General features: G+C 42.1%; 2 protein-coding genes across 2 annotated transcripts in view; both read right to left on the bottom strand.

Moving 5' to 3' along the window:
* The window catches only part of NCOA1 (nuclear receptor coactivator 1), a 282,993-nt gene extending 267,588 nt beyond the window's left edge, over positions 1-15,405 (bottom strand). Inside the window, exon 1 of the mRNA XM_033176431.1 lies at positions 15,035-15,405. The gene's annotated coding sequence lies outside the window, so the exon portion shown is untranslated. The remainder of the gene's footprint in view (positions 1-15,034) is intronic.
* The window catches only part of LOC117062863 (serine/arginine repetitive matrix protein 3-like), a 70,369-nt gene extending 53,938 nt beyond the window's left edge, over positions 1-16,431 (bottom strand). The window contains exons 1-2 of the mRNA XM_033176747.1: positions 16,195-16,431; positions 14,449-15,284 (exon numbers count right to left, since the gene is read on the bottom strand). Coding sequence (XP_033032638.1) covers positions 14,449-15,284; positions 16,195-16,431 — 1,073 coding nt within the window. The remainder of the gene's footprint in view (positions 1-14,448; positions 15,285-16,194) is intronic.
* Between the last annotated feature and the right edge of the window lie 3,017 nt (positions 16,432-19,448).

Here is a 19,448-nt window from a genome sequence, read left to right as displayed (position 1 = left end):
CTTCAAGGCACTCTCTATGTTAACTCAGCTTAGCAACTCCAATGGGATGAACCTGTCCTTCATCCAACATGTTTTTCAATCTCAAGGAAGGACTCAACCTACTTAGGTCGTCACATGGCCATCCGGCAGCAATCACTGTGTCCAAGAGAATTAAGTGTTATGACAGATCAAGCCTGAGTCACATGCCCATCCTTCGGGCTAAAGGGAAGGATGCTATGACCTAAAAAAAAATAAAAAAGAATGGGGGAAGGGGTGTTTACTACACAGTCTAAATTAACAGCTACCATAAAAAAAAGTCTTCAAGACAGAGACTTTCACTCTTTAACTCTATATACTTCCTTTTCTTTGAAATTGTTATTAAAGTGTCATCATTTATTGTATATGGTTCATCATTCAACATTAAAAAGGAAAAAACAGCCAAGTGCAGTGACTCATGCCTGTAATCCCAGCACTTTGGGAGACCGAGGCGGGCAGATCACCTGAAGTGGAGAGTTCAAGACCAGCCTGACCAACATGGAGAAACCTCGTCTTTATTAAAAATACAAAATGAACCGGGCATGGTAGTGCATGCCTGTAATCCCAGCTACTCGGGAGGCTGAGGCAGGAGAATCGCTTGAATCCAGGAGGCGGAGGTTGCAGTGAGCCGAGGTTGCCCCACTGCACTCCAGCCTCTGCAACAAGAGCTAAACTCCGTCTCAAAAAAAAAAAGAAAAAAGAAAAAAATATTGGAACATAGTCAGAAAGTCTAAGGTTTAAAAAATTCAGGATTGGCCGGGCGCGGTGGCTCAAGCCTGTAATCTCAGCACTTTGGGAGGCCGAGACGGGCGGATCACGAGGTCAGGAGATCGAGACCATTCTGGCTAACACGGTGAAACCCCGTCTCTACTAAAAATACAAAAAAACTAGCTGGGCGAGGTGGCGGGCACCTGTAGTCCCAGCTACTTGGGAGGCTGAGGCAGGAGAATGGCGGGAACCCAGGAGGCGGAGCTTGAAGTGAGCTGAGTTCCCGCCACTGCACTCCAGCCTGGGCGGCAGAGCGAGACTCCGCCTCAAAAAAAAAAAAACCAAAAAAAAAACAAAAAAAAAAGTTCAGGATTGATGACTTTAGGAATAAAACAGGGAAAAAATAAGCCTCATGGACAAATAAGGATCTAAGCTTCCTAGCAGTTCTGCACACTTGGCCAACACTGACAGTTGGCCAAGTATTTTAACCACCACCCAATAGTCCTTAACAAACCAAGCATTAGAAAGGCAAACAAAAAATGGAGAAAACAGGTTTTAATTAATTAGCAATATGTTGATAACGGGGGAAAATGACTTCTAAGGATACTAGAGAAATTTTGTGAACTCCTCAGACAGCAAAAGTCTCCAAAAGTATCTAAGCCCTTTACTCCATCATTTTTCTTACCTATAATCTTACCAGTTAAACCATATATGTAGGAGAGTCCTGGATCAGGTATACTGAAGTCAAATATTCACTTTCTGCTTCAAATATCCACTCTAAAGATGGTAGCAAACTAAAAAAATCCATAATACTTACCCCTAAAATAGACACACTAGTAAAATTTCTCCTTTAATTGTCCCAAAGGCTACCATTCAGTGCTTGTAAGTTCTTTTCACAAATAAATTTAATAATAAAAATTCCATTTAGGTTGACACATAAAAGCAATTCCTCTTTTCTTCAATAACTCCAAGCAGGGTCTACCAATTTTGGTATTCATCGCTAAAGAAAATCAATTCTGCTATAGTAAGGCAAAATCATTTACTCCTCACCAAATATTCATGTTCTTATCCACACTTCCTAGCCCCTTAAGTAGTACCCTATGACTACTTTTAGCCGATAGTCTATAAGAAGAATTGATGTGGGTTACTTTAGGGCCAAAGCCACAGTAACCAAGGAGGCTTCATGTTCTAGATGGTACACCAAACCTACTTTATTAACTAAAAACGCTTTTTTCATGTTCCATGGGACTACGCCATAAGCAACATTCCAAAGCCCACAAATTGAATTCAAACCCACTTCCTCTAGAAAACCTACCCAGATCATACTAGGCTCCTAGTATCATTGGTAACAAACATGTATGTATACTGTGGGTAGAGCATTACGAAAGCACTGTGGTACAAACTAGTACAATAAATAGTCTCTATCCACTATAATTTACAACCTGGAAGGAAAGGATACACGTAAAAACAGAGACAAGCAGCCAGGTGCAGTGGCTCACACCTGTAATCCCAGCACTTTGGGAGGCCGAGGCAGGCAGATCACCTGAGGTCAGGAGTTCAAGACCAGCCTGGCCGGGCCGGGCGCGGTGGCTCAAGCCTGTAATCCCAGCACTTTGGGAGGCTGAGACGGGCGGATCACGAGGTCAGGAAATCGAGACCATCCTGGCTAACACGGTGAAACCCCGTCTCTACTAAAAAAAAAAAAAAAAAAGACCAGCCTGGCCAACATGGCGAAACACTATCTCTACTAAAAACATAAAAATTAGCTGTGTGCGGTGGTGCACATCTGAAATCCCAGCTACTTGGGAGGCTGAGACAGGAGAATCGCTTGAACCCAGGAGGCGGAGGTTGCAGTGAGCCAAGATCACGCCACTACATCCAGCCCCGGCAACAGAGCAACACCCCATCTTAAAAAAAAAAAAATACAGAGACAAGTATACGTGATAATAAATTTCAAGTGAGTGAAAAAATAGTTAAGTGCTAGATTAGTTTCCATATATCTCAGTTAAAAACTAAGCCATATACTCTCATGTGACATATTTCATATTGCTGTATATTATTTTTAAATTCATATGATTTATAGCAACTGAGACTCCCTTATAGGGGTTATAATCTCCTTGAAAGGCAAGAATCCTAAAATATAACTACTTTATGGTGCCCCATATTATCAAATAACAGATATGCAATTAAAATTTGTATTTTATTGTGAAGACTGTGTTGAAAAATTAAACAGAAATGTAGTAATCCTCAATACATGAGGATTTTGTGTTTCCATCACTGTAAAGATGATAGAGGAAAGAACACAAGTTTTTCTGTTACCCAGGACAGGTAGAGCTCTACACTGGAGAACAATGACTCACCAGGCTACTCCAGACTTTTGAGCATATCCCTTTACAGCCAACTTCTTATGTTGTGGAACAACAAGTTCTCCAAGCAATATCAGATTTCCAATTCAATTCCCTAAATACCCTGAAACTAGTCAAGAAAATCCCTAGTTTATCTGCGAGTATTCCAGGAACACGCACATGCGTGCACACATGCACACAGTCACACCCACAAAAGGTCTATTTCTCTAAGTACATTCATAAGTAGCATTATGATTTAATCAATATGACTTGGCAAATATTGTAATATCTATGTGTGTAAGACAATGCAGAGGACAAAATATAAAACATAATCCCCATTTGCCATTCTCACACCCTAATATAGGAGACAAGACACGCAAAAACAAAAAATTTCATAAGGTACAAGTTGTACATGTAAAGTATCAAGTGAATAACAAGGAAAATAAATACTGAGAGTTCACAGAAGGAATTGATTACTTTTAAATTTTATGGTCTGAACACTTATTAAGCAAGGTGAAATCTGAGTTGAGCTGTACAGGATAGGTAGAATTTCAAGAGGCATAGACTAGATTAAGGGAGAACATTCCTTGGAAAATAACATATAAAGAAGTAGAAAGAGAAAAGCTCAAGAGATGTTTAGAGGACAAAAAACTGACAATTTTATTTCAAAACACAATTTATTGGGGCACACTAGTGGGAAATGAACCCAGGAAAGAAAGTTGGTGCCAGACACTGGAAAGCTTTAAATGCCAGGCTAAGGAACAACTTTATCTTGACAGTAATGAGGAACCACTGAAGGTTTTTTTTGAGCAAAACAGTACCATTAAAGTAAAAATTAGGATAATCATTCCAAATCAAAATTTGGGACATACACGAAGAAGGAACTCACTGGGGAGTGGGACCACTTTGCTTGACCAATTAATTAATTGTTTGACCAATAATTAAGCCCCAAAAGAAAAAAAAAGAATAATAATTAAGCCTGAATTAGAATGGTATCAGTGAGGAGAAAAGAGCCTACAGAACTTGCAAAGTGTTTTTAGCATATGTCAAATCAGACCCAAAGAATTCTAGAAAGCTAAAATTCAGATGCTAAAGATAGGTCAAAAGCACAACAACTGTGAATCCCAGCCTACCCAGCAGGGATACTTGAAGCAAAGTGAATTGAAACTGGGCTCTTTATATATATTCCTGTCTCTACACCCATACAATAGGTCCACTCTTTTTAATTGGGGGTTAAGAGGATACAGATGGAAAATAACATGTAAAAAAGCAGCCAAGGGATGGAGGGCCAGGTAGTTGTGCAATAAACAGACAGAACTCAAACACCTGTAAAAGCCAAAGGCACTGCAATCACATCTATTGCAAAGTGGAAAAACAGACTGCACATCTAGTCATACGGTGGGCTTGAGTAATGACATCACATATATCTATCAAATTTGGCAAGAGGGTACAACTGGATGAATAGAGTTACTGAGGTCCCACTCCTCAAAAGCAGAGATCCTAAACCATTGGGGGAGGTCATGGACCCTTTCAGGAACTTGGTGAAAGCTCTAGACCCTCTCCCCAGATAAATATATAGACTCACAAAATTTTACATACAATTTCAAAGTGCTTATAGATCCCCTAAAGCCTATCTAGGGGCTCTTATTCTATGAACCCCAGGTTAAGAACTTTTGGTATAGAATCATGATAGCCATTTTTATGACATATTTCATGGTTTAAAAGTTTCTAAATAAGAAGCCATTATACTTATTTATAATTTATATATACTGGACACCAAATCAATAAATTTATGTACATATAGCATACACAAAAATGGAAATTAAAAAGAATATTTATTATAGCAAGTAAACAAATTTTTAAACATTTACTTTTCTTATTGATGGCACAAAAACTCTGTGCTTTTCCCAATATTGTTATTAATAAACACCATTCACTACTTTTGGTGACAGCAATGTAAATGAACATGGTTTGTTATTTTTATATCTTGCTTTCATACTTTGTAATATAGCAACTTGAAGGTCTGGTTCTAAATTCGGTTCATTTTTATGAGATATAACTTTTATTTGGTTTTAATGGTTATCATAGCTGAAAAATGTTACCTCACAAAGATGAATAAAACCAAAAGAAGAACTCCATTACTGGGTGCACTGAATAAAACATGATATTCAATTTCCAATCCCATTCACCATTTAAGCAAAGGTTTTTGCCAAAATTCAGCTAGTGCATTTCCATATCTTCTGACGGCAATCAGTTGTTCTTATAAACTAATCAGATGGTATTGCCTTTTTGTGTTTTCAGCAGATGGGCTCAAAACCACTAAACACCTCTTTTACAAGATTTTTATACAGGTTAGAAAATTCTATTTCCAAGTTCAAGTATACATATATAAAAAAGCTCTTAAGGTAACACACATAACTTGCAGCAATTAAATTCCATAATAGAAATAATTCTAAATATCCATTTTCAATATCCTTTCTCTACAGCATTAAATTTTTTGTTGTTGTTCTGAAAGGTAGTTACTTTTTGAATCACTGTTAAGAACTTACGCTGTTATCTCAAAGGGGCAGATTAAGTGTGTTTGCTAGGTAACATACCACGTATAGCCACGTTTCACAGGAGGTGGTAACAAACTTGGGACATTTGTCTTTTTGTGAAAAAATACTGAGTAAGTCATCTTTAAGTTAGATCATTCTTAACTCCTCTGCCACAAGGTGACCAGTTAATCTCTATGAAATAGTATAAAAAAGACCTGCATAAGTGATCTCTACTGCAATACAAAATAGTGTTAATAGTCTACTATTTAAAATAATAAACCTAAAATCCAGTTACCCAAGCCCCTGTAAACTACAAACCACCACAACAGACTGAAAGAGAAGAAACATCCTCACAGACCTCTAGTATTTCTTCCATTTCGCAGATAATTTAATGTTAAGAAACTACTGGCCAGGTGCGGTGGCTCCCACCTGTAATTCCAGCACTTTGGGAGGCCGAGGCGGGCGGATCACCTGAGGTCGGGAGTTCGAGACCAGCTTGACCAACATGAAGAAACCACGTCTCTACTAAAAATACAAAATTAGCCAGGCATGGTGGTACATGCCTGGGCAACAAAAGCAAAACTCCACCTCAAAAAAAAAAAAAGAAAGAAAAGAAAAGAAGAAACTACTGTGCTAAAAGTGCCTGGGGTCCCAGGAGTGAAGGCTCTTTAACAGCCTACCCAGCAGGGATACCTGAAGGGATACTTCCAACCAATTTCTGCTGTATGTTATCAAAGTTTCAAAGGACCTATCTTTAAAGGTACCCCAATTACACTGTATCATCTCTGAATTACTACCAGTTTGGCAAAAGACACACACACCACAGCACATTCAGTGACATTAGTTGTCTTCAAGGCTGTTCCCTCCATGTAATGAGTAACATTGGCTAGGGGCATCAGTCAAATAACAGACAGGGCTGGAACAAGGTCCAAGACTCTTCATGACACATCCTGCCTTAAATCCTTTTTGGAACATGGCAAGGCACAAATAAATCAGTAAAATAAATCATGAACTATAAATAAGAGCCAGGGGCTTCCAAATTATATGACCAATCTCATTTATACAATCAGATACACTTATATTTATACAAAGAGACAATTTTACACGGAACAAACAAGTCCACTCCATCATCTTAAAGAATGCCAAGCGATAATACACTGTTTAAAAGGCCGGCTGTGGTGGCTTACGCCTGTAATCCCAGCACTTTGGGAGGCCGAGGCGGGTGGATCACAAGGTCAGGAGTTCGAGACCAGCCTGGCCAACATAGTGAAAGCCCATCTCTACTAAAAATACAAAAATTAGCCAGGCGTAGTGGCAGGCGCCTGTAATCCCAGCTACTCGGGAGGCTGAGGCAGGAGAATCACTTGAATCTGGAAGGCAGAGGTTGCAGTGAGCAGAGATTGTGCAACTGCACTCCAACCTGGGCGGCAGAGAGACTCCATCTCAAAAAAAAAAAAGAATACTTACTGCTTAAAAAAAAATTCAGTGGTATGAAACAGAAGATAGAAGATAAAATGTAAAAGAAGTACACGAAGAACAATATAAAGGACATCTAGAGGGGATGAAATCAGGCCTGATAAACAAAGGGCCATAGAACGATGCTGGAGGAATGTTAGAATAATGCAATCCTGGTTGGTCCAAAATTCATCTATATATTTAATAAACTCAAATCAGCATCTAAGAACCACTGGGAGGTTAAAATGCTTTTTTAAAGTTGATGGCAGGATTTGCCTTATCAGTAACAATATATAAACCAATAAGGAACTGTCACATATTAAATAGATGTATCTCTTTTTGGAATAAATAATGCAGAATCAGAAAAAGGGAGTATAGAAACAGCACATCAAAATGTAGACTTCAAAATAGTGAGGAATTATTAAAATGAGTACGTTAATAAATCATGTTGGATCAACTGGCTAACTCTTGGGCAAGTATCATGTAATATGCATATCTCACATCACATGTAGATTAAGGCATAATTCATAATCAAAAGTAAAAAATAAAAAAGTTAATTCAAAAAAATATAAGGCAGTGAAAAAGATTTTGTACTAACTTCTATTCAAAAAAAAAAACATATAATCTGTATTTAAATATACATAAAAATGAGTGAATAAGTTCCCAGTGTGGGTAAGCCTTACATATGGAATCATTTCAAAAACCAAAAATATAAAATTTGGGGTATAAAACCTGCCAAGAAAAGATCCACGTAAATTTGGAAAATTGACATTTCTCATTTTCATCCATATCTACATACTTACTACATACTGCTCCCCACCACCTCCCTCCATTAAAATCCACCAATGTTTTGTTACTACACCTAGACGATATGCTTCCCTCTCCCACTTCAGCTGATGCCACACTCCTTGCACTTTCCCCTGCATTACTTCCTGTCTTTTCATCTTTGCTATTTAATCTTCCTGAATATACTGTTCTCCTTGTCCTTATTCTTAAAAGAAATAATCCCCTGCCCTCAATGCTTTTGTCTACCACCAAGCCCTCCATAAAACTTGCCCTGATCTTTCTCAAATGAAAATACAATAATCACTCCCTCTCCCTGAATGTTCAAAGTACTGTTTCAGGACCTGTCTCACGGCACTCATCACATTCAATTAGTATTATAGGTATTTGTATGTTTGTCTTATCACCTCTCTCAGGTCATAATCTCCTTAAGAACAGGATCTATATCTTATCGGTTTATTTCCCAATAACCGCTATCTTTTTACAGCACACTACCTTGAACAAAGTATGTACTCATATAACTATGTCTTGAACGAATGATTGAGTAGCTACTTAGAAATTCAATTACAGACTACCTGTACCATTTAGGATGCAGAGGGAGATATTAGACATCGCAGAGTAACTTTTTGCTTTCTTCCAAACAAAGTCACCAAAGTCAAGTCAATATTACACATACAGATGTTTTCAAAACTCAAGGACATTTCATCCTTCAACTATCTGGTCAAATACGATGTGATATGTTTATATACATACATATACTCACAATAGAATATCTTCTGTTAAATAATCAAATCTATGCTTGATAATAAAAGTATGTAAATGTTTTAACCACATAGGCAAACTGAAATTTTAAGATAAAATCAACCATTCAAATTATAACTGGAATCACAGAGAATGACCAAGCAATTTGTTCCAAAAAAACAAAAACAAAACCAAAGCACTCTAAGCTTTAGCTATTTAAATACCAACAAAACTTGAGAGGCAGAATTTTATGGCTAGGAATCCAAAATCAACCAAAGATAAGCTTACCTGGGTAAAAGCACCAAAGAATCAACATTGCTGAAGTACAAAGGTGAGACCAGAAACAGCACAAGAATCTCTTTTTTTTTTTTTTGAGACGGAGTCTCCCTCTGTCACCCAGGCTGGAGTGCAGTGGCGCGATCTCGGCTCACTGCAACCTCTGCCTCCCTGATTCAAGCAATTCTTCTACCTCAGCTTTCTGGGTAGCCGGGACTACAGGCTTGCGCTACCACACCGCGCTAAGTTTTGTATTTTAATAGAAACGGGATGTCACCATATTGGCCAGGTCTCGAACTCCTGACCTCATGATCTGCCTGCCTCAGTCTCCGAAAGTGCTGGGATAACAGACGTGAGCCACCACGCCTGGTCCACAAGAATCTTAAAGTGACATTTTCATTAAGTAACTGGTATGTATGGCTCCCGGGTTATCAGAAAGGAACGAGACTGCAGGAGTCTCCACAACACATGTATTCAAGAGAAAGAAAGTTCAGAAAGAAAAAAAAAAAGTACAATGTGGCCAAGTGTGATGAACGTGCTTGAAGAGAAGTCAATTGAAAGGTATGAATATGATTTCCACTCAGTAGGCTTGAACTCAAATGTCATCCCTAACACCTAAAAGCTGTGCAATCTTACGTCAGCCACTTAACTTCCCTGAGCCTTGTTTCCTCATGTATGAAATGTAATATGTAGAGCTAGCACAGTACCTGGCTCAGAGACAATACTCAGTAAATATTTGCTGACTGTGAATGAGGGCCTTACAAGAAAAGGAGACATTTTTCTGCAGGTATTTTTGTAGTTTTTGAGAGAACAGTCTTAATTAATTCCTGATTAATACCTTCTTACAATATTTAAGAGTCAAATTTTGGTCAAAAAAAAATGCTCCTTTCCTCCTAGCTTACACATTACTCAAAAGCTTACAAGAATTCTTATAATTTAAAATCTCTTTGTGATATTGTAACTTTCAATGCAAAAAGTAACTCTCATAAAGAAACCCCATTCCCAACTGCATCTGCATGGACTTAGTCTGCTCAGCTGTAACATTAAGAAGGCCGTCCTAGATGATCATTTAAGGTTCTTTTACTCTAAATGTTGTAGTTCACGGCATCTCAAGAATTTTCCAATCTTTAGGAAAACCAATCAACATACACTAAAAAGAGAATCTCTCTCAAAAGAAGGAGCGAGAAAGAGAAGTTTATTATATCGAACAGAATAACTAATGCTAAGGGAGTGATAAAAAATCAAGCTTTCTTGAAAACATACCAGCTTTGATGCTGTTTTTGAAGGTCACAAGAACATAAAGGAAATCCAATTTAAATGAAGAAAATGGAACATGTAAAAGTAAAGACGCAAGATATCTATGATTATCATAATACTTTCTTCATTGTTTAACACTTCACAGTTTGCGAAGCATTTCTGCATATGCCATTTACAGCAAATTTTCTGGAATGGGAAATAAAAGGATCAGTTTAAATGATTTACATTTGATAAATTTGCCCACAGAAAGTCTCCTCTGAAAACAATAACACATACAAAAAAATTTTTTTTTAGAAGGGAATTTCATCAGCATTTATGTGTAGGATAAATTAGAGAGGTAAATGCATGCAAGCAAACAGCTGTAAACCTACAAATCATAGAATTTTAAAACAAGAAGAAATGTGAAATTAGATTAATATGCTCATTTAATGATAAAGAAACTCAGGCCCACAGAGTCAATGTGACTCCCATTACTCCATGTGCAAATGACAGGAGGACCAGATTGCAGAGCCAGAAATAAAGGAAAAAATTTGAGAAATTACAAAGAAAAGAATGCAAGAATCTAGTGATGAATTCGCTAATGAAACACCCATTTGTTAGCTAGTCATTAATGTCTATGTGCCAATCATATGCTAAACATATTTAATAATTTATTTTAAAGATTACAATATGAGGACAAGTACATTACTTCAATTTTAAATATAAAAACTGAAGTTTAGTGTGGTTATAGCTCAAGGCTACATCAACGTAAGTATCTGGAAGAGCTAGACACCCCTGTCTGTCTGAAGTCAGCACTCCATTTCTATAAGATGCTTTAAAATTGCTTCACAATTATAAGCTGAAAGGGCAAAAATGAAGCATCACTCTGGAAAAACTGGATAATCCAGTGCAATTAGAATTCTGGTCCTGATAATGGCTGCATTCTGCTTCCGTGCTTGCACCTATTTTTATGAGTCTGGCCTGTCTGTGCCTAATGGTCAGGTCGGGGCTACTCAGTAAAACCAAACATCCCTGCCCTCCACACACTAAAACACACTCTCGGTGAGCGGTAAGAACAAAATATATCTAAGATGAGAGTGAGTCTTCTGTAACTCCTCGAGTTACTAGAGCTTCTATTTTGGCATAAGCTACTTATCTTTTAAATATGATAACCATACTAAGCTTTTCTAAAAGCCTATCACTCCAAGGAGCCTCAAAAATTCAGTGTTGCAGATGGGGTTATGGGGGAAGAAGCACGGATACAACTCACTTTACTTAAACTTATCGAATTGGACTTATATGTTGGTATCAGTGTTTTATAGTAATTTCCCTTATTCAGCCATGTATCCTGCAGAAATACATAATAATCATTTCTATACATCAATCCAAATACTACATGACCACAAACCATTTTCCAGAACTAAGCTATTTAAAAAAAGCAACCAAGAATGGTACCTAGTTGCCACTAGGCCATTTTATGACCTCTGACATCAAATGTTGAAAGGCTCACGGTCTAACTAAAATATAAAGAAGAGAAAAAGGAAGGTTTTAAATGACTAGACCTAATCTTCAATGTTAAGAATAGAACACGCGGCCTATCCTTAGTTGCCAATCGCCAACGGCTAAACTACTGGCTAATCTGGGAAAGCAGCAATTTTAAAAAGTCCTTTCCTACAGTCTAGTCTTCCCAAATGGGTAGGAAAGTTATCTAAGATAGGGAGAAATGTATACGGTTCTGCGGCCCAGATCAGATACAGTGTTCTGACATCCACCTCCTGAGACACATGACTTTCACCCGAGCCCACACCCACCGCAGCATTCAATATTTGCAAGTAATGCAAAATGGAACCCTCCAAAACATTTCTGGACCTCTGCCAGGAGGTCCTCTGAGAATCTCTGTTATAATCATATTTAGAAGGCAAAAACCACTGCCAAAACAATCATGAGCATCACCGGGATCGCCTATGCTCCAAGACTTAGATTCTACTCCGTGTTGTGCGCTAGTATTGACCTCCCACACCTTCCCTAAAATGAAAACGATGTTAAGCCACATAGCTTAAGGCCAACCAACTCTGTAAGACATGCAACATAACATTCAAACAATGTGGAGTCCTTGGGAGACACAGAAAAAAGACAAACTAAAGTACAGAACAGAGGTAGTATCGAAGAGAAGGTATATGAAATTGATGACAACCAAACAGGGAGAACTAAAACGGCCTTGAAAAAACAATTATAAATCACAGTCTGGTATACAGATTCCCAATACAGATAATAGAGAAAAGAATTTCAAGAAATGCCCAATACCCCCTCTCCAACCACTCGACCTTTCAGCACCTCTATACCACCCTCATCACTTACTCAACCTTTAGTCCTAGTGAAGACCGCTCACTGGATTAGCAGGATCAAGAGGACATGCACAGAACATTCCATTCTGAGAACAACATCTTTAAATTATTTAGGCTTGTTTACCACCCTTCCCTATAGAGTAAAATCATGAAATGTTGCCAGCACTTTCACAATATACACCAGTTAGCACCATAGCAACCCAATCTTCTGCCCACCAAAAGATTAACACATAAGTAGAAAACAGGAAATTCAACAAAAATTAAAGTTTGACCTTAGACTCCCTCAACAGTTAAATGTCTTAAGCAGGAGCAGTGTCTTTCCATCACACCCACTTCATGCTACCCTTACAGCTTCCTGGCATAAGCAAGTTCTGGGGATTATACAAACTGCTGCTTCTGTTTCCAGCCCAGATTTCTAGAAATGAAACCCTGGAATTGAGGGAGAAACAAAAACAAATGTTCGCAGAAAGAGGGAGGAAAAAGCAATGTCTATATAATCGTAGCTTAAGTGAAATAATCACCATTAGCTACATCAAGCGCTTTTTTTTTTTTTTTTTGCCCCCAATAAAACCACTGCAGATCTAAAACACTCCCTTGGTTTAAACCACACAAAAAGCCATTCAATAGGCACAATCCTACAGGTTTTCTCAGAGAAATAAGGAAGAGATCAAGTATAAGCTATGTAAAATTCACGTTCTGCACCTTATAAAGCAAACTTCAATGCTGTTAAATAATCAGTAGAAAACATCTACAAAAATCAAACTAAACACCTGTTCTAATAAGCAGCAGTCCTCTATTTTCTCTCTAAACCATATATTCCCAACTCAAACTCTCTTTGTGACCCACTGTTCCCAAAGCATCGAGTCTGAAGAAGAAACAGAGAGAAAACATTTCGGACATTCGTTCACAAAACCAAATTAGACCTTTCCACAAAGTACAGGAGATAAAACAGAAACACTTCCATTTTATCTAATTTATGGCAAATAGTTCAAGGAATGACTATTTGTTAAGCTGAATCAAACCCCACTGCTACCTTTAACCCAAAACTATTTCTAGTTCAAGAGCCAAGAGACCCAAGCAAATAATACTTTCTTTTCACATTATTCTCAACATGAAGAAATCCGACCCCCTTCCTACAACATCATAGCTTCTGTGAAACAAGCTGGGGCCCCTCTGGTCAACTTTTGTTGTTACTGTTGTTGTTGTTTTGTTTGCTTTTTTTTTTTTTCTGAGACTAGCCTCCAACCAATTTCAAAAGAGGAGACAAACCTCAAACAAATTTAACCCTTGAGATCCATCCCTCAACTGTACCATATAATCTACGCTTCACGGCAGTAATGTTTTATGCAGACACTTGATTTCTTAATCACTGAAATGTAAGCACCAGCCCTCACAAATCATCGCCACAGAGATTCCTCTTGGCATCCACAGAGGGTGCTGGGGCTGCAAGTCACTCAAGAACCCTTCACTCACCAACATCACACTCGACATTAAAAATTCACCGTCTCCGAAGAAAAAATGTCACCTTCTCCACAAGGACACCTGCCTGTTCAACACCTCTACCAGAAACGAGGAGGGCCAAGCATGAGAGGCTAACAGACCCTCCAGCTTCAAGTTTTCCTTCCCACGAAACTCTCCGGCCACAACACCGTGGCCTGTCCTTGTCACACACACACAGGCTGTATTGTCAACCCCTCCGTCTTCCTCTAACGTCGTCAGACTGGGCAGTGTCTACCCATGGGGGTAACTGCTTTTAAAAAAATTAAAAAGCAGCCACCACAGCTGGGTAGTAAGGACTGGAGACCCTGGTGTCCGATTTCTTCAGGTCTTTTCCAAGGAACTAGAGAGCGGCCTGAATTCTGTCACTGCCCACTAACCAGCCCCACCTCCCAACCGCCCCTCGTCAACATGTTTGCTTCCCTTCCTTGGCCCTTTCGGCTGAATCCCAGGAAGGGGACCAAACACCGGCCGCGACAGGAACATGTTCAGTGTCCATCCCATGTCTACCTCCGAAACCCCTTCTCGGGAGAAGGGGCGAGCAAGCGCGCCGGGGTCAAACCCGAGCGCCGTCGAGGGCTGCGCTGACGGAGAGGGACGCCGCGGTCGCCCTCATTTCGCGGTCCGGGCAGGCGAGACTCCGAGAGGTGAGCGGGCTGGCCAAGGTCACGGCGTCGTCGGGGCCGAGGGGCGCCCGCGCCGACTTCCGGCTCCCCCTCTCGGCGACGACCCGGGGCGCCCGCTCCCCACGCCGGGCAGGCGGCCGCGCAGCTCGCGCCCCCTCCGCGGATGCTCGCCCTCTCCACGCTAACTAGGGCAACTGGAAAAGAGGCGGAGAGAAGTCGCTGCTGCAGCGATTTCCCTCGGCGGGGAGCAGCCCCCAGCTGGTGCCCGTGACAGCTGCGACCTCCGCCCCCTCCAGCCGCGCGGGGCCGCGAGGGGAACTCGGGGAACTGGGAGGGGGATGGAGCGGGAGAAAGGAGAGCAGGGGGCGGAGGGGCGCCAGCTGCTCCCCGCCCCCTAGGGCCTCGGCGGCCGCGCGGCTCGTGACAGCTGCACCCACCGGGAGGCTCCGCACCCGCCGCCCGCCACTCACCTGCCGCCGCCGCCTCTGGGCCGCGCTCACCGGCGCCGCACTCGTCCGCGACCGTGGCGGCGGTGCCGCCGCGGCCTCCGCCGCTCCTCAGGCCCGGCGCCCGGCCCCCTGGGCCCAGGCGCCCGCCGCCGCCGCCGCCGCGGCTCTCCGGCCCCCTCCTCCGGAGCAGGGGTCCCCCCGCAGGGGGATGCAGAAGGAACCTGACGCAGGCTCGGCTCGAGGGAGCAGCAACGAACAGGCGGCCGAGGCGCTCAAGGCGGCGGTGCAGCCGTCGGAGGACAGAGCCCAGCAGATCGCGTCAGACTCCCGCTCGCCCAGCCTGAAGAACAGGCATTTCAGCCGCTCTCCGCGGCCGCCATGTTCTCCTCCTCGGCCGCCGCCGCCGCCGCCACCGCCCCCCGCTCGCGGCACCGCCCCCTTCGCGCCCCGCCCCGCCCCGCCCCGCCTGTTCCCGGCCGCCCGCCTGCCCGCCCGCCGCGCTTCCCCTGCCGGCTCTGGCCGCCCGGGCCGCCGCGACCCGGTGCCCGCGAGCTCCGAAAGCGCGCCCCCAGCCCGCCGGGCCTGCCAGGCCCGCCGAGCGAGGAGTCTCCCCGCGCCCTCTGCCGGCTGCAGGCCCGCCCCAGCCCGCGTCCTAACGAAGTGTGGGAAAGGAGGCCCGAACTCTTCCCCGCCCGTCTCAACTCCTCCCCGCCCCTCTCCTGCCCTCCCCTCGGGGCGTTCCTCCCACTGCTGCCGGGAAGCGGTCTCGAACCCCAGGGCGCTCGCAGCTAGGCCGCCGGGCCTGCCGCCTCCCGCTGTTCTTTATCTTTCTGGGAAGGTGGCGGAGCGGCGAGAGGCCCTGCGGACGGGGCGGAGTCGGCTCCGGGCCTGTCCCTCCACTCGGGTGTTCTGTTACTTTGAGCGAGACATATCCCGCAGGCCTCGTTTTTTAATTCTGTAAAATTGGGAGGTGGTTGCCTAGATGATTTCACAGGCTATTGGACAAGAGAAAAGGAAGATCTTCTGCCCCCTTCGTTTTACAGATGAAAAGATCTGCCTGACACGTTCTGGCTTTGCAATTCCATGAATTATGTAAAATGTCTGTCATTCACAGATCTTTTCCCTCGAGGGGACCACACCTTTCTTGTCTCCTTCTTTTTTTTTTTTTTTTTTTTTTTTACTTGTCTAATAGAAGTGCTACTTCCAAAAGTAGAGTGGTCCTTGTCACCAGGGGAATCGAACAGCGGCTGAACAGCCTCTCTGAGCCGCGATGGCCTTATCTGGACCGCATCCCTCATTCCAAAGGCTGGCAATGCAATATATACCCATCTCTCTCCCTGGGTTGTCCTAAGGATGAGTGAGTCACTCGCCGTGGAAGTGCCTTGTAAAGCATAGATCTGTCCATTCCTTTCTTGCATTCTTACCCCATTTCGCGCTCTTACCCTTCCTCAATCCTGTCCTGCTGCTGCTGTCTCCCGGCGTTCCTGATGTTTCGCTTCCTGTGTGTTCTCCCCTAAAACAATCTGTAAATCCTTAAGCCCTTCCCACCCTTCTCCCAACTGGGGAACCTGACCGCCTTGAAAACACCAACCTCCCTGGCACCTCTGAGTCAACGGCAGCCTCTTCCACAGGCAGGTACTTACTGTATGCTCTCACCATCCTCTTCCTGTCCTGGTCATGCTCATAAAGCAATCGCTAGACCACACCCCCACATGCATTCATATATTCATTCATTTATAGATTCATTCTCCTGATTCTTATCGGAGACCTACTACTGGGGCCCTAGGTGCATTTCCTGAGCTCCGGCTTAGCAGTACCTCTAGCCACCCGCAGAGTCCCTATCCCCAATAACAGCTGAAAATACCCGGGCACTCACCAGTTTCGTCCCCTAACGTAGCGCCTACTTCCCAATCTAGTCCAATGCAGACTGTGTGAAAGTGCCTTGTATTGGCCTCTGGCGCCAACAAATGAGCCACCTGTACAAGGTACTCCTGTCTGCACTGTACTCTAGTAACTGCTGAAGGCCAAATCTAGTGGTCACTTCAGTCCTTCTCTCATGTGGCCTTTCTACAGCACGTGATACTGCTAACTCCTCCTTTTTGAAACTCTCTTCCCCTGTCTTCAACATGAGTCTCTCTACCTGATTTCTGAACTTCCGTTCGTGTGTGCTTTTCTTGGGTTGCTCCTTTTTACAGGGCCATAACAAATGTTGGTATCCTCAAGGATACCAACATTTTTTTCCTTCCTCTCCTCTGGCTTCGGCTGACTGTTTATTTCCACAGCTTCAACTGTTAACAACTGCTGCATTTCCTTCTTCCAGTCTCCCACTCTGCAGCCCAGGGTCGTAATCAACTTTAAAATATCCTCAAAACACACAGTGCTAAGATTTTGTTGAATGACAAATTATTTAGGTGTTAATTTATATTGCCATAGCCATCCATGCATGCTAAAGAGTTCCTTTTCTAGAATGGTACTGTTTCTTTTTTGTTGTTGTTGAAACGGAGTCTCGCTCTTGTCGCCCAGGCTGGAGTGCAGTGGTGCGATCTCGGCTCACTGCAGCCTCTGCCTCCTGGGTTCAAGTGATTCTCCTGCCTCAGCCTCCTGAGTAGCTGGGATTACAGGCACCCGCCACCATGCCTGGCTAATTTTTTGTATTTTTAGTAGAGACTGGGGTTTGCCGTGTTGGCCAGGCTGTTCTTGAATTCCTGACCTCAGGTGATCCACCTGCCTCAGCCTCCCAAAGTGCTGGGATTACAGTTGTGAGCCACTGCGCCTGGTAATGTTTCTTAAATAATAACCTTTTGACATTTTTCTCCTTCCTGTACAAGTCATAATCACTTTGTCTCCAATTGGTAATCTTTTCTCTGGTCATATTCAACTTCTCTCAGACTCCATCTACTTTTACTAAACAGGCCCATTTTACTAATCCACCCCCAGCAACCCTAAATACAAGGCCAAAAGATTCATTAGATTTACTTCGTGACTCTACAGGTAGCCTCTCTAAAATCCATTTACTTTAGCTGTTTAAAATTTATTTACTCCCAAAATACAATGCCAATCAACAAGGAAGACTAACTCCAATTAAATGAAAATGCTTTGAAGATATTTTTAAATGAAAATGTAAGACGACATTTAACTCTTACAGCCCAGACAGAACTGGTTTTAGTCCAAACCCTATTGTTTCCATAAATTAATAATCATCCTTTGGTGGACTAGAAACACCCTAATTCTACGGGCAAGATCTAGAACATACCTGTTGGATTTTCTCCAAAGCATAATAGATTTCCAGTTCTACAAAATATATGGCTAGTATGCCTGAAATTACTCCAGTTACTGAGGCAAGAATTGATTTAACTTTGACATTCTTTTTTTCAAATAGTTTTTTGTTTTATAATAATGATACAGACTCACAAAATATTCAAACTTTATTGTTTGAATTCAAACAGTACAAAAAGTTTAAAAATAAACTTTTTCAAGCCAGAGAGAAACATAGTAAACATGTTTCCACACCTCTCTATATATTTGCACATATGAATACACTATATGTAGTCAATTTTACATAAAAATAAAATCACGCCTGTAATGCCAGCACTTTGGGAGGCCGAGGCAGGTGAATCACCTGAGGTCAGGAGTTCAGGATCAGCCTGGCCAACGTTGTGAAACCCCGTCTCTACTGAAAATACAAAAATTAGCTGGGTGTGGTGGTGGGCGGCTGTAATCCCAGCTACTCAGGAGGCTAAGGCAGGAAAATCGCTTGAACCCAGAAGGTGGAAGCTGCAATGAGCCGAGATCACACCACTGCACTCCAACCTGGGCAACATAGTGAGAGTCCATCTCAAAATAAATAAAATAAAATCACACGGTAAATGCTCATCAGTAATCTGGTGCCTTTTACTGTACAATTCATCACTAATAGTTGAATACTCTTGCATTGTATATCTGTTTAGCCATTTAATTCCTTACTAAAAATGTTTACATTGTCTGTATTTTTGTTTGTATGTTTATTTTTGTAAATCATGCTGTAATTCTAATGCATGCCTCTGTGCAGTTTAGAAATTATTTTCTTAAATTTCTAGAAGATTAATTGTTGGCTCAAAGGGTACATGTTAATTTTTTTACTACATTATTTACCAAACTGGCCTCCAGAAAAATTGTTTCAATCTGTGGTCCTAGCTATAGTGCAGGAACCTGCAACCTGCCCATAACCAGCTCTGGATTTTACCCATTTCACTTTGAATAATCTTTAATTTCTACATCTGCTTAAAGGATAGATGTTAAGAAGACTAGGTTTAGAGTTAGGGAGACCCAGGTTTGAAATGGTTTTGCCACTTACTAGCTGTGTGAAACCTGGGCCAAACCACTTCAACATCTCCAAGACTCAATGTCCACATCTGTAAAATAGGATGCTAGCACTTGCCTCAAAGGATTGTTGCTA

The sequence above is a fragment of the Trachypithecus francoisi genome, unplaced genomic scaffold, assembly GCF_009764315.1.
Source record: "Trachypithecus francoisi isolate TF-2019V2 unplaced genomic scaffold, Tfra_2.0 Lachesis_group17, whole genome shotgun sequence".
Lineage (NCBI taxonomy): Eukaryota > Metazoa > Chordata > Mammalia > Primates > Cercopithecidae > Trachypithecus > Trachypithecus francoisi.
The sequence above is the reverse complement of the archived record's forward strand: the minus strand, read 5'-3'. Positions and strand labels throughout refer to the sequence as shown.